General features: G+C 39.1%; 2 protein-coding genes across 4 annotated transcripts in view; both read right to left on the minus strand.

Moving 5' to 3' along the window:
- DDAH1 (dimethylarginine dimethylaminohydrolase 1) overlaps positions 1–14675 on the minus strand; it is a 336716-nt gene that overhangs the window by 144013 nt on the left and 178028 nt on the right. The gene's annotated exons all lie outside the window — the stretch shown is intronic.
- Positions 1–14675, minus strand: part of SYDE2 (synapse defective Rho GTPase homolog 2) — a 54079-nt gene that overhangs the window by 27951 nt on the left and 11453 nt on the right. For all 3 annotated transcript variants that reach the window (XR_006103427.1, XM_042462188.1, XM_042462189.1), the window contains exon 3: positions 2802–3901. Coding sequence is in view for 2 of the 3 variants with exons in the window: in XM_042462188.1 (XP_042318122.1) it covers positions 2802–3901 (1100 nt within the window). In the remaining variant the exon portion in view is untranslated. The remainder of the gene's footprint in view (positions 1–2801; positions 3902–14675) is intronic.

A 14675-nucleotide genomic window follows, 5' to 3' on the forward strand; every position in this document is an offset into this window, starting at 1 on the left:
GGGGTCTGTCCTCCTTTTTTGCAAGCCCTGATCCTTGGGAGTCCTTGCGGTGGAGAGCAGAGAAAAGAGTGGGGTCTGTCCTCCATTTTTGCAAGCCCTAATCCTTGGGGGTCTTTGAGGTGGAGCAGAGAAAGAGTGGGGTCTGTCCTCCTTTTTTGCAAGCCCTGATCCTTGGGGTGGAAAGCAGAGAAAGAGTGGGGTCTGTCCTCCTTTTTTGCAAGCCCTGATCCTTGGGGGTCCTTGGGGTGGAGAGCAGAGAAAGACTGGGGTCTGTCCTCCTTTTTTGCAAGCCCTGATCCTTGGGAGTCCTTGGGGTGGAGAGCAATGGGGTCTGTCCTCCTTTTTTGCAAGCCCTGATCCTTGGGTGTCCTTGGGATGGAAAGCAGAGAAAGAGTGGGGTCTGTCCTCCTTTTTTGCAAGCTATGAGCCTTGGGAGTCCTGGGATGAAAGGCAGAGAAAGAGTGGGCTCTGTCGTCCTTTTTTGTAAGGGGAAGAATGTGTGTGCGTGCCGAGATTTGTTCCCCCTTTTCTATGCCAAGACTGATGCTTGGGAGATGTCCAGAGAAGGAGATATAGGGAGGAAAGTGGTGCTTTGTTCCCCCCTTTAGCTCTTTTGTAACATCCTCCAGTGTTTGACCCTCGACTTATCCATGGGTCATATCAAAATCCATGATTTTGGATCCAAAAACTGCCCTTGACTTATACATAAGGTCAACTTATACATGAGTATATACGGTACATATAGACATCACCAGCCCACATGATAACACAGGGATATCAGATTGAGGCTATTTACAACCAAACTGCTTCAAAAAGGCTGAAAAGGAAAACCACACAATTTAATAAATAATATATAGAGAACAGGTGTTTACAGTTCATTCCAAGTCAAGACCTATTTTTAAAATTAATAAATTTCTAGATCACGTAATGCCAGGGTATAATGTTTTTAGTTTTGTAGCTACAGTATCATTTGATTTCCAAGGCCTTTTCAGACAATGATTTGTTCTAAAAGTACATGCTCTTGTGCCAATGGGGAACTGAAGAAGAGATACAGCAAAGGAGATATATTTGCTGTGGGCAACTATATAAAATAAATAACAAGATCTTATGTAGGGTTTCTAAACAACATTTCCTCTCCCCACATTGTCTGCTATTTGTACAAGTTGACCTCCATTAATGAAGTGGATTCGTTCCTGGGCATTACCGTATATACTCGACTATAAGTCGACCTCATGTATAAGTTGAGGGCAGATTTTGGGGCCAAAATTATGGATTTTGCTATGACCCCTGGATAAGTTGAGGGTAAAATTTAGGGGCATGTAATCAAGGATGTAAAGGATGATGCAAGGAAAATGATGCCAAAGAAAGTAGAAAATTCTGGCAGGCATAATTGTTTGTGCTCATCCTAAAGGCTGGATGGATGAGAGAGTAGAGGGGATCCATGCTTCTTTTTTGGTGTTCCCAGGATGGACTATGCTCTTGACTTTTATTCAGAGAAAGGGGATAGGGATGGCTCTTTTTATATTTATATAGAGTTAAAGTACAGTACTTCCATTGACCTGTAGATAAGTCGACCCAGGTTTTTTGGGTCAATTTTTGATTAAAATTTCTAGACTTATACATGAGCATATACAGCACTTCATTAATAGAAAATTTGGTTCAGGTTTATGGATCTATTTTTGATTTTAAGAGAATGCTTTAACAGCCAGACTCAGACACAATATGGTGGCTTAGGGGGCAGAATCTACCATACTCTGTACTGCATGAGCCATACACTGGGATACATAGCAAAGAGCAAGGATTGTAATAAAATTTTAATACTGAAGGAAATCCTAGTCAAAGCAGCCAACTAGTATGTCTATTTTACATAGGAAAAACATGGAGACTGAAAAAACAGCAGTTAGCACAAGCCAGTTATTGGAGAGATTTTCTTCTCTGGCCTTCATACTGGGAATTGGGGTGGGAGTAACCATAGAAATCTACTCCAAATTACCAATCTAGTCAATCTACTATCTACCTGTTCCTGCGTCTAGATGAGCAAAAGCCCAGTATTTTTCAAACATCATTGTCATATGCTAGCTTTCAAAGTTTCAGAAGCCAAAATAAATTTTGTCCTCCTATAAAGCGCCAATTCCTTTCATCCCTCCTCCATTTTATACCATAAGGACACATCATGCTCTGAGAGAGAAAAGTGGACTAGCTTAGGCCCTGTCTATATAGGCCTGGATACTCTGGGGGAGGTCCAGAATATCCTGGCCCCACAGCTGCTCCTGTTAGCTGGCCCTCCATTCTCATGTCACCATGATTGTCTGCACAAGGGTGCCACCGAGCCACCTGGCACATCCACTGCCATCCTGGGTCTTTTCTGAGGTCAGAACAAGGTGCCCAGCAATGATCATATGCAGGGTGCCTTGTTCTGACTTCAGAAAGAGCGACCTGCAGCAGCAGTGGGTGTACTATGTGATTTAGCAAGATGCCCATGCAGCTCCAGTATGGTAACAAAGAGCTCTGCATCTTCCAGGAAAATCTGAAGCAACAGGTACATTTTTAAAATGCATGTTAAGGTCCTGGTGCTGACCGTTGTCTGGACTGCTTGCACCAGAACGGGGGGTTTGGGATCTGTGTCATCCAAACAGGATAATGCCAAAATGGTGGATGTCTATGTATGTATGTATATATATATATATATATACTCAGCAAAGATATCACATTATTTGTAGCATATATATGATACTTTTCTAATTGCCATACATGAAACACAGAGATAATAATATAGGCATTATTTTAAAAGCCCTCTCTACCTGGCAGCCTCTTTTTTCAATCTCCATAATGCATTTCTTCATCAGAAGGGGCACCATCAAGCCTACGTTTTCCTTCTCAACCACTTTCCGAGCTTCTATCCCAAACATTACCGGTTCTCGCTCTCCATCTAGTCCATTGAGAGAGTTCTCCCACTGTTCCAGAAGGGTCAGCTTGACATAAATAAGCCCCCTAGGTTCCAACTTGACTGCCAACTGATGATTCTTTGTCACTCGAAAAAGAGCAGGAAGAACCACCGTACCATGGCAACAAACCCGGTTTTTCCTTGGCATGGGCTCCCAACTGAAGACCACTAATTTCAAATGCTGGGCATTTTCTATTTCTATGTTGAAAGTGTGATCCATGTCCAAAAAGGTTGTCCTGCATGTCAGCAAGGCAGTCCGCGCTTTATTAACTGAATCTACTTGGATTGCACAGAAGACATCTTTGGAGTCCATCCGAGGCGGTTTCAAATCCTCCGCACCGTAGAAATGAATGCTCATGAGACCAGATATATACTGGGAACATTTGGGCTGGTCAGAAAAACTGTAGTGCCTAAAAGCATCAATGTCTATTTCTGTCTTAGTACCATTGTTGCTTAGGAATCCTTCCTTTCCTTTCCCAGCTCTGCCTTCAGCAGTGTGTTTCCCTGATTTAGCTATAAGCTCAGGAGAGTCTCCATCGCTGAGGTAGCCCCCTTTGCTGGAGGATTTGGAACTCCTGTTGCTTTTCTTTTTGTAGCTGTGTTGTGAGGATACACTGCTATCAAGATGATAGCGGCTTATAACATTCCTGCTAGCAGCAGCAGCCACCATGTTCCCAGAAGAGGATAACGCCGCATGGCCCATGTCCTGGCAATTATGTTTAAGCAACGAAGAATTGTCTGAGCTATTATGGCTTGAATTTCCTTTGATACTCAGCTTCCTGCTGAGCTCAGGCAACTTTTTCATTTTCATAGAAAGTTTCCTCACCGTTCTTGGGGATTTTATTTTATCAGGGAAAGACCAGTTTATTGAACCACCTTTTTTCAAAGGGTTAGGACTTGGAGGTGAACATTCAACTGTTCCTGTGTCAGGCTTGCTTGAAGATATACCTCCGGGTCCTTTAAAGAAAATAAGAAATGAACATATTTTAAGAATATCACATTGAAAATTGCATTACTGGAAAAGTATATGTACTATTCAGTAAGATGCTAAGCATCCAACTTCATTCTCTTTGCCTGCAAACCCTAACTAGCAGAAAAAGCAGGTACAGTAAAGAGAAAAACACCACTTTCCATTTCCTTAAGAAACTGTGCAAGAAACAAAACAAAACAAAAACCCAGATAAAATCCACGACAATTAACCCATCCCTGACACTCATGTACTACTTTATTTTGTCTTCTCACACATACAATTGAATGCAACTGCTTTGTCTGAGAAAGTCTTTTGAACACAGAAGTATATGCATTGTCTGCAGAACTCTGAAAAATAACAGAAAAATGTACAAGACCAGTTTTGCTAGCACCTGTATCTTTCAATAGTTGTGCCATTCACCATCCTCTCAAAAAGGCCCAGAATGTTATTTCACAGTAATTTGCTCCCTTCCATTGCTTCTTGGCAGATAACTATGTACCTTTACCTTTATTTATAGCAGGGTAGGGGTGAAAGGCATTTGGAATTAATTCCTCCCAAGAGTTCTGACATGCCTTGTCTTTTCAAGCCCCCAAGTGCTTCCTTCCTGCCTTCCACAATACCTCTTTGTGTTTTCCATGGAAGCTTGCCTGCTCCCAGGTGACAGCCACTTGGGAACTAACAAAGTGTCCACTGGAACCAATGAAGTATAACCAACTTGTTTACTTATCCAGGATAATTAAAAAAAACCAAAAGCCTCAATAACAGGAGTGGAAACAAAATTCAAAGATATAAATTAAAACATCTGCATACTCAGGTTGTGTTCACACTTCACAATACACTTTGCTTTATCCTTGGAAGAATGACTTATGCCTAGACTTCCACCTGTCTCTCTTTTTCTGATTTGCCCATTAGATCAGATGCTTTCACTTCACTTTTTCATTAACTGTAGTTCAGTATTACATCTGAACCCTGAAATTTGTATTCCATCTTAACAACCATTTGTTGAAACAAGCCAGTTTCATACCCCATGGTATGAATCTGGCTTGTTTCAAACAAATCACACAGGTGCTTCCTACAGTGTTTCACATCTGGACACTACAATAAACTTAAACAGAAATATAGGTGGCAGCCTCTGATCTCCTTCTAACATCAAGAAAGTAGAAATGAGATGTAAATGCACAGGCCTGAGACTTGTCTATGTTTATTCCCATCATCATGGTTCATCATGATTCCTGAATACACTGAAAGATTCAATCAAATCAAAATTCACTCCTGTATGCCAAATCAAATAATATATATCTCAGAAGCTCAATCAAGGCAGCACTTTAAACTAGCATTTAGTGTGACATATGAGTTGACAAAACATGAGCTGAGTTTAGCTAGCAAACTAGAACCAGAAACCATGGAACAGGCTTAAGACAACATCTGAACTAAACAACCATAACTACAGCTGTTATTCAGTCTCAAGTGTCAAATGTACCACAGAAATCACAGTGCTGACAAGATGGAAAATTAAAGCAAATACCCATCTCCATTTATTTTATTTATTAAAAATATTTATATCCTGTCGTATATCCAAAGGTATCAAGGTGACTTCCAATAAAATCAAATTAAAACAACAGATAACTATTTTTTTAAAGATTAAAAATATATTAAATAGGTTAACTATTTAAAAACAGGCCAGTTAAAACCAGTTACAACAATCCCCATACCACGATTAGTCTGTTCACTGAGAAACTAAGCCAAGATTTGGTTTATAGATTGTGGTTAGTAAAACCATAACCATGCAGGTGGGACAGAAATGCTACTTCTGAGTTTGGCATAGGTATACCAGAGAGATGGAAATACCAAAAATAAGTTCCATAATTCCACAGCAACTGGTCAAGAGATACTCTAGGTATCATTACCAATAATTTTTGACAATTTCTCTTTAGGAGCAGATGCCATCATCTGCTTTCTACTTTTTTATACCAATCATCTTCTTAGAAAATTTCTTAGCAGCTCATGGAAACAAGACGTGAGAGTGTAGATGGTATTAAACAAAGATGTTTCTGTCCTACCGCAGTGTTTCCATCCAACAGTTCCACACCACTCAAACATATGCACTCCCAAACCAAGAAAATCACTTTACCAACTTATATTTCTTCTTTTCACAGAACAACACACCATATTCTGAACACAACAGACATAAAAGATATGGAAACATTAGCACCGCCCAACAACCCACTCTCGTGTAAATATTTTTATTTTATTACTTCTATAGTAGTATAACATCCTGTCATTCTTCCAATGAGCTAAAGACAGTGTGCACAATTCTCCTCCCCTTTTTTATTCTCAAAACAACCCTGGAAAAAAAAATTACTAGCCAAAGGTGCCTCAGTGCATTTCACACCTCCGTGGGGACTACAGAAATTGGGTCTCCCAAGTGCCAATCCAACACTCTAACCACTATACAACATTGCCCTGTAACAGAAAACAGGAACAGAATTTTTTTTATTATCTTTCCTCCTCCTAAGACTCCTGCTCAGTCCAAATCACATAACAAGGGATAAGAGCACCTAGAAAATACAGAAAGGGAACAGTGCATGGGACAGATGGAAAGCCTTCAGAGGTCAGACTGAATGTCAACACCATCACTTGCCCAGTTCTTTTCTAAGCACAGACACACACACATGCACATACACAATATTCCTGTCTAGTATCGGTAATAAAACGTCAAGTCAAATCTCTTCCTCCCCACAAATTTTGTTTCCTCAGATAACAGAAATGAAACAAAGAAAAAAGTGGAATGTTTAAGCATCATTAAAAAACAACAACCCAAATACTCTCCTGGTAATGATGCACATTTTTAGGTTACTCTGGTTGGGAATCTCAATCCACTTGCCTACTCACAGGACCAAAGAAACATGATTCTACAACATCCTCCAGTCAGTTCAATATTCTTGCTACTTTTAAAATCAAAACTTGAAGCTCAAAGAATCCTCAGCATTCTGTAGGACCCAGTTATTGGTCCTTTCATTAACTGCAGTAGCTGAGTAACTTTCCTTCCAGATACAAATTCACCAGGAGGCTTTGTTCCCTGCCCCCGGCCCGTTTGAGAAGACAATACTGCCCAAAGTCTGTTTTCCAGAAGTGTCAATGAATTTTCTTGTTTCTCCCAGTTGCTGTGTTTCTATTGAAGTTGTTTCCTTACATGGAATAGACTATTTCTAGCACGCCTGCTGTGCTTTTCTGGCAAGCAGCTCATAAGAAATGTGGTATTTGATAAAACCGGACAAAGGCTCCCCTTGTACTGCAAATCACAGCACAGTTCCACTGGTGGGCTGCTCTGAATCATTCTATAGTAACGAGTGCCATGTTTTAGCCTGCTAACATTAATCTTCTTTTTCTGTCAGAAGACTCTGGCAAAGACTTAGAAAAGCGAGCCAAGATATTAAAAAACTTTCTCTAGTCTTCATTAGCTATGGAGGAGTCAATCTAGCATTCTTGACATTTTGCATCTAACATCCGGTGGTTTCAGCACTTCTTTTTAACTTGAGTGCTAGAATGGCAAATTATGCTGGCTGGGGGGGGGGCATACTGGAATCCTTCATGGCAATGTGGCACCCATTTATTAAATATGTGTGGATGGGAGAGTCATTCCTGTTGCTAAACCACAAGTCAATGATCATTTTTCCATATGCTCTTGCGTGGAGGCTCATGTCTCAGACTTGGATGCTGGTACGGTGTCATCTTTCTTAACGTTTTCTGTTTCAAGAATGGAAGATTATTGCTATTTTACAAGCCACTCAGAGTCATACATGCTTGGTAATTTTTTTTATTCTATAAATGTTTACTTTCAATTCAATTTGCTGTTTGTATGTGATGTTTTCTTTGTCTCCCTGAACTATAGTTTTTGTGGGGTTTTCGGGCTATGTGGCTATGTTCTAGCAGAGTTTCTTCCTGACGTTTCGCCAGTATCTGTGGCTGGCATATTCAGAGAATGTTTGCCTGGAAAGGACTTGGGTATATATATTGTGTGACCTGGAAAGGCAGGAGTGATTTGCATGTATATTGTTTTGTTGCTAACGGCAGGCCTCAGGACCTCCTGCCTTTCCATCATGAAAGCCTTCGACTCTCTGAACTATATTTTTCTCATTTGTCTTTCTTCCATCATTGTGCTTTGTTGTGCAAAATTTTGTTTGACAGAATGTGTGCATGGCCCGGAGGCAGAATACTGATAAATACTATGTGAATAGTAGTATGTTTTAAAGCACAGTCTCAGGATAAACACAGGAAGGTATTTTCCTCTATGATACTTTAGCTATATGGTTCTTCTGAGTCAAACTGCAAAATCTTATTGCAGTGCAAACACAATAATATAATATATTGAACACATAACAAATGCACAAACTACAATTTTGATATAGGCATCCATAACACTAATTGAATAGAAAACGAATTCATTTCAAAAGGAGTATATGCATCCTATACAGTGGTACCCCGGGTTACGAATTTAATTCGTTCCGCAGCGCCGTTCGTAACCCGAAAGATTTCGCAACCCGAAAAAGCCATAGCCGCTAGCGCTGGAAAGCCGCGATTTCGTGCGAAAAAGCGCCGAAAAGCACCAAATTTTTTTTCGTAAGCCGAAAAAAAAAAACATAACCCGGAACAGTTTTTTCCTATCTAATTTTTTCGTATCCCGGAAATTTCGTAACGCGGTCATTTCGTACCGGGGGTACCACTGTACTCTTTTTAAAAGCCAAACATGCTTTGTATATACCAAGGTGATGATAAGGAAAAGGTGGGTACTATATGTTAATGATGAAATATAGTAATAAACACTAAGGATTTTCATTTTTGTGTACTGCAATTATTTTTATATTGGCAGATCTTAAAAATCCTCCTTAAAGAAGACTATGTTAAGTGCAGACTGGAACCTAGGCCTCCCCAGTGCTGGTCCAGTACTGTAACCATTACGTCATGTTGACTTCACTCACACACACACACACACACACTTTGTAACTCAAAGATATGGGAATCACTGTACATCATAAATTTAGATGGGCTTTCCTCCAAACAAACCTCATCTACTGAACTGAAGTGCATTTAATTCTGAAAGCCAACCCTAATTAAATTAGCATGTATGCAATGCTGCAGGGAGACATCAATAGAACAACTTAAATTAACCACAGAAGTCAATACTTAGAGTCCTCAACAACCCTTTTCTCATGATACTAGATCAATATATCTATTGACTTATACTGAGTGCTTTAATTTGACCAATGTTAAATGGGATATGAAAGATTGCAGTCAATAAGCTCAGCATGTTTTTATATTTTTAAGGAATACTGTCAGGTTACCAGTGGGGAACTAACTTCCAAGCTTTAGGGCCTCCCCATTTGGCCAGTGTAGGCCTCTTCTTCTCACTGAACTCCCATTCTTTGGCCTTGCCACAAGGAACCACTGTCAAGACATATGGAGTCATTGCTCTGGAAAGTTCCCCTCATTCATACCAACTCCATTAGAGGCCACCAACTCAAGGCACCTGAAGTATGCATGAATGTTGTATGTATATGTGACTACAATAAAGCACATGTCTGAAAAACAGTGAGGTTGCCTACCTGCTTTGGGTTCTGAACCTGCCCAAAGGAAGTACACAGCCCCTGACAGGTTTCCAATATGGCACTCAAGCCAACAAATGTTCCTACTCTTTCTATAGGCTTAATTTTCCCTTCAAAACTCAGAGGTTTCCCTTAGAAACTCATCCTTAAATTAAACGATGAATATGTTAGGGTTAAAAAGAAAGAAAGCAGTTTATCCCAATATGTATGTCAGGAAAAGGTAAAAAAATAAAAAAATAAGAATGCTCTTTTCAGTTCTTACCACGCTTGATTTCTTTCTTTCTTTCTTCTTTTTTAGGAAGTCTTAAAGAGACTAGGTATAATTTTGTAAACATTATCTCAAAATGTGAACATTCAGAAGTGAACACTATAGTTAAGATTGAAATAGCAATACCAATAAAGAAGCAGCCTTATTTTATTTTGAGGAGGCTTGCAATTGTCTAAAAAAAAGTTTTACTTGCAGATGAGACTGTTATGTTTCTTGTCATAAGAAAAAACAGATGCTTAACTCTGGCATGTCTTTTTAAAAAATAGCATGGCAACACAGCAGAGATCTGCAGTAAGAAAACAAAACAGTAAGATTTAAGTGACTTAGAAGCAAGAAGACCATTAAACAGCTTGACACCTACTGAGAATGCAACTCTATGTAGGCTCTCTGTGGTCACACAGTTCAAGACCCTCTTTTCAATAGCCCTTTACAAGAGGAAGGGTTACATCTGCCAAGTTTGGAAACACATGCAGAGTTGGAAGAGAAAGCCGATTTCTATATAGAAATAAGTCAGTATGTTATTTACCTCCCATAGATTTTTAAGAGTCAGGGGTCTAATCTACACTGCAAAAATAATGCAATTTGACACTACTTTAAATGCAATGCTATGACTCCTTGTAGTTTTGTGAGATATTTCCCCTTCTCTGTCTGAGAGCTCTGGTACTACAACAAACTACAAATCCCAGAATTCCATAGCACTAAGTCATAGCAGTTAAAGTGTTGTCAAATTGCATTTATTTAAGCAGTAAAGATTAGACCAGGAAAAAGGAAGTAGAGCAGGCAGATATAATTATTTAAGTGAAGAACAATATACAGCTTCCCTGTGTCCAGCGGATGGACACATCATCATATTAAGCATCCCACTATTTGACCAGCAGCTGTCAACAAAGGGGAGCAGGCACAAGAAAACAGACATGATAAAATTAGGAAATGAGGAGGTTTCCCCAGCAATGTTGTACAGGCCATAGTGACTTTCATTTCGGTGGGACAGTCAATCTGCTCCAGAATTTACTCTAAGATTTAAAGGTGCTATCCAAGGTGCTAAAGCCTGTCCCAAAGCAAATTCAGCACCTTGGATAGTGCCAAAGTGGATTCACTGACCCAACCACCTAGGAGCTACCAGCTGCTAAGGTGTTCAGGGAAGAACTTGACAAGGCTCCCTCACTTGTGAATCTCATTTGAGGGAAACCAGTGACAAAGAGCATGCATAGAGTGAGTCAGTATCCAAAGATTCATCTGCACTGCAGAAATAATCTAGTTTGGTACCACTTTAACTGCCATGGCTCAATGCTATGGAATTCTGGGAAGTGTGGTTTGTTGTGGTATCAGAGCTTTCTAACAGAGAAGGCTAAATGCCCCACAAAACTCCAATTCTCAGAATTCCATAGCATTCAACCATGGTAGTTAAAGTGATGTCAAATTGCATTACTTCTGCAGTGCAGAAACAGCACCAAAAAAAGAGATGAAATATGAAATCCTAAGCATATTTCTCCTAGCTCATTTTAACTATGGTTCAAAGCTTGACATCAGCTAAATTTGCAAAAGAGGGCACTATTACAACTGTGCCTGCTGCCACCATGAGGAAACTATACAGGGGAGAAAATCATTTCATATTCATAAGTCACCAAGAATACAGTTTTTACACACACAGGCATCTACATTTCCCCCAGATCAGAATGATATTCCATTTTGGTAAGTGTTCAGAAGATCACTAGACAGAGGACATTAGGTACAATGTCAATCTATGAAAAGATTTATACACTGCTTCATAATAGTTCCATGCGCCATGCAGTACCACATGATCATACAAACAGAACTTACTTGCCCTGATGCCCTTTATGTGGTTATTCTGTCTGGATGAGCTATCATTTCAGCTTGGACTAAAATTAACTGTAGACACCTTAACAGGATTAAAAGAATCTCTTAAGTACTCTTTAGCAATAAAGCCAATTACTTAGCAGCAGGAACTCTTCAACAATTAAAGCATTCAGCGTGATTGCTATTCAACATGTATCATGCACTCAGAGGCAAAGCTGTATTTAAAACAGCTTCATTAACTCAATACTTAAACATTATTGGATACATTGACAATTAATTTCACCAGGGTGTAAGCACAATCAAGGGGCAATTTCAGTTTAGTTAAGCAACACATTTTCTTCTGTGACATAAAAGCATCTAACTGAATTTTCCTTGGTATAAGAAGGAATTCACCATAACTTAAGATTTCTGTTAATAATTGCTCTATGAAACATGATACAGAATGCATGCAACATTCCTTCAGAGATCATACCTTATACCATCCCAGCTGGAAATAAAATCCATTATTAGAAGCTCAGTGGAAGCCAAAATATTGATTAGCATTCCGCAAGAAAACCATGACAATGCTGTTAAAGAAAATTTCTCAAGACTGCCGCACAAAAGACCTGTATGTACAATGGGTTTATTTCCTGCATCATAAATAAATAAATATTAAAATTCCTTGGACTGCAATCCTGTGTAAGCACCTACTAGGGAAGAAGCTCCACTAAAATGAATGGGATTTTCCTCTGGATGCCCAAACACAATCTCGTTTCACATATTGTGTAAAGTAAATTTAAAGCTTGACAAGAAAATAAAATATTGGCTATGTTAACTAAACACATAACAGCGGGGGACCTCGTATTGCAAGCCATATGCAAATCCCAAGCAGGTTGCTCCAACAAAACCAGTTAGAAGAACTAGTGTAATTTAGTATACTGTTCTTGGACTCGATCTTCAGCAAGTCACTACTGTTCAACATAGCTCATCTGACAGTGGGGATAACATGCAGAAACGTGACACAGGTTGCTGTGAAATCCTTAACTGGAATGGAGGTGTGTATTTTACTCAAATATATTAGGATAACATTAGGATTAAAAATACCCAAAGTTCAAGCCTTATGGTCATACACAAAATAAACAGATTTGTCATTCCCAGATGATATTCCCTCTTAATTTTTTAGGAACTTGTATCCACTTTTTCTGCTGAAAAAGTATTTCAAGGCTATAGAAAGTGGTTTATCTCTAAAACCAAAATAGTCAAATCTGTATTATGAGTAAAAAATAAGCATCTTTAGCAAAGTTAATTGGTAAAGTGGAAATAAAAAACTAAATTTATGATTTAATTTTCATCTTGCTAGTACTGTAGTTCCCTTCATATCAATTATAATAATGACCATTCGGTATGCTTACAATCCACAGCCAATGTTTAAATATTATAGCCCAATTTGATCCTGTTCATGGCTTGAATACAAATCCCATTATCCACAGCCATTTCAAGGACACCAAAATAATAATAATAATAATAATAATAATAATAATAATGGTTTTTATTTATATCTTCCCCCCTCTCCCAATAGATCGAGGCGGGATCACAACAGAATCAAAACAGTTACAGTATTCCAACATTAGTTACCGCGCAATTAAAACCACCGCTAAAAACATGAAACATCATATATAAGACATCATGCCTTATCAATCAACCACAGGGTCATTCCGTTCCGATGGTCTTCATAGGTCAGGAAGGTATGCGTGGCGAAAGAGCTCTGTCTTTACCGCCTTCTAGAAAATTTCCAAGGATGTAACAAGGCAAATCTCCTCTGGGAGTCTGTTCCATAGTCTAGGGGCAGCTATACTGAATGCTTTTCGGGAAGTAGAAACTTGTCTGGATGCTGATATCTCTAACAAGTTCTTCCCACTTGTTCTAAGAGTGTGGGGCGGATTGTATAGGGAGATGCGTTCCCGTAAGTAACCCGGGCCCAAGCCATGTAGGTAATAACTAACACCTTGTACTGTGCCCGGAAGCCCCCACTTACATGAGAACAAACCCCACTGAACTCACTGGGACTTCTTTTTGCTTAGGTTTAGGATTACACTGTTACAAAACTGAATCCCTCTGAAGCTACTAGAAAATAACAGCAGAGATAAAAACAGATTTTAAAATGCAGTACTACATGAGACTCAAAGCCTTTCCAGTCCAGCCTTTGTTGACACATGGGAACCAGATACTACAAGGCTAAAGTGTGATGTTAGAATAAGTAGCACCTTTTGGCTCATGTCTTACAACCAGTATTGAGAGGCACACTCACTCTGATAACAGGAGGCAATAAGTAGTCATCGTAATTAGTAGGCAGTTTTATTCTCCATATTTTTGTCTAATCTTTTTTAAAAAATGATCATATTACTGACCATCGTTATGTCTTGTGACAGTGAATTCTGCAATTTAGCTATGTGCTGTGTAACAAAATACTTTTATTTGACACTAATCTCTCACCTTTTTGTTATCTAGGCCAACCTCAGGCTCCATCATAGGAGAAGAAGAAAAACTTCACAGTTTCCTTTACACAATACATAATTTTATACAACTCTATCACATTATCACAACTCTGTGCCCTTATCCACATTTTTTCTACAATAAACTACCCTCAACATATAATTATTCCTCACAAAGCAGTAACTCCAGCCCCTTGGCCATTATGCTTGCCATTATGTAGGGTAATTTTAGCGTGTGTACATTTGCCAATTCTCCAGTTTCTGGACTATGCCAGGGAAAAAAAGGAAATGCATCTAAACCCACGCCTGATTCCACTTTTCCCAAAGACGGGAACAGAATCGTTTTAGGCAGTTAAACAATAAAGAGCAGCGTAATGTTTTTAGCATACTGCTATCGATTTAGAAGCACATTCACTGAGTGAAATTTAAACATAACTTTTCCTCTCTAAATTATGCTCTACAAAAAAAAATTATGTAACTTTGCAGGAGAAGCTGACTTTGCTGTTGTTTTATGTGCTTTCAAGTTGAGTCCAACCTATGAGGACCTTATCATGATCATGATATCTCCCCTGCCAGGTAAATATGAGTGAGGACCTTATCA

This window comes from Sceloporus undulatus, chromosome 4 (genome assembly GCF_019175285.1).
Source record: "Sceloporus undulatus isolate JIND9_A2432 ecotype Alabama chromosome 4, SceUnd_v1.1, whole genome shotgun sequence".
In the NCBI taxonomy this organism is placed as follows: domain Eukaryota; kingdom Metazoa; phylum Chordata; class Lepidosauria; order Squamata; family Phrynosomatidae; genus Sceloporus; species Sceloporus undulatus.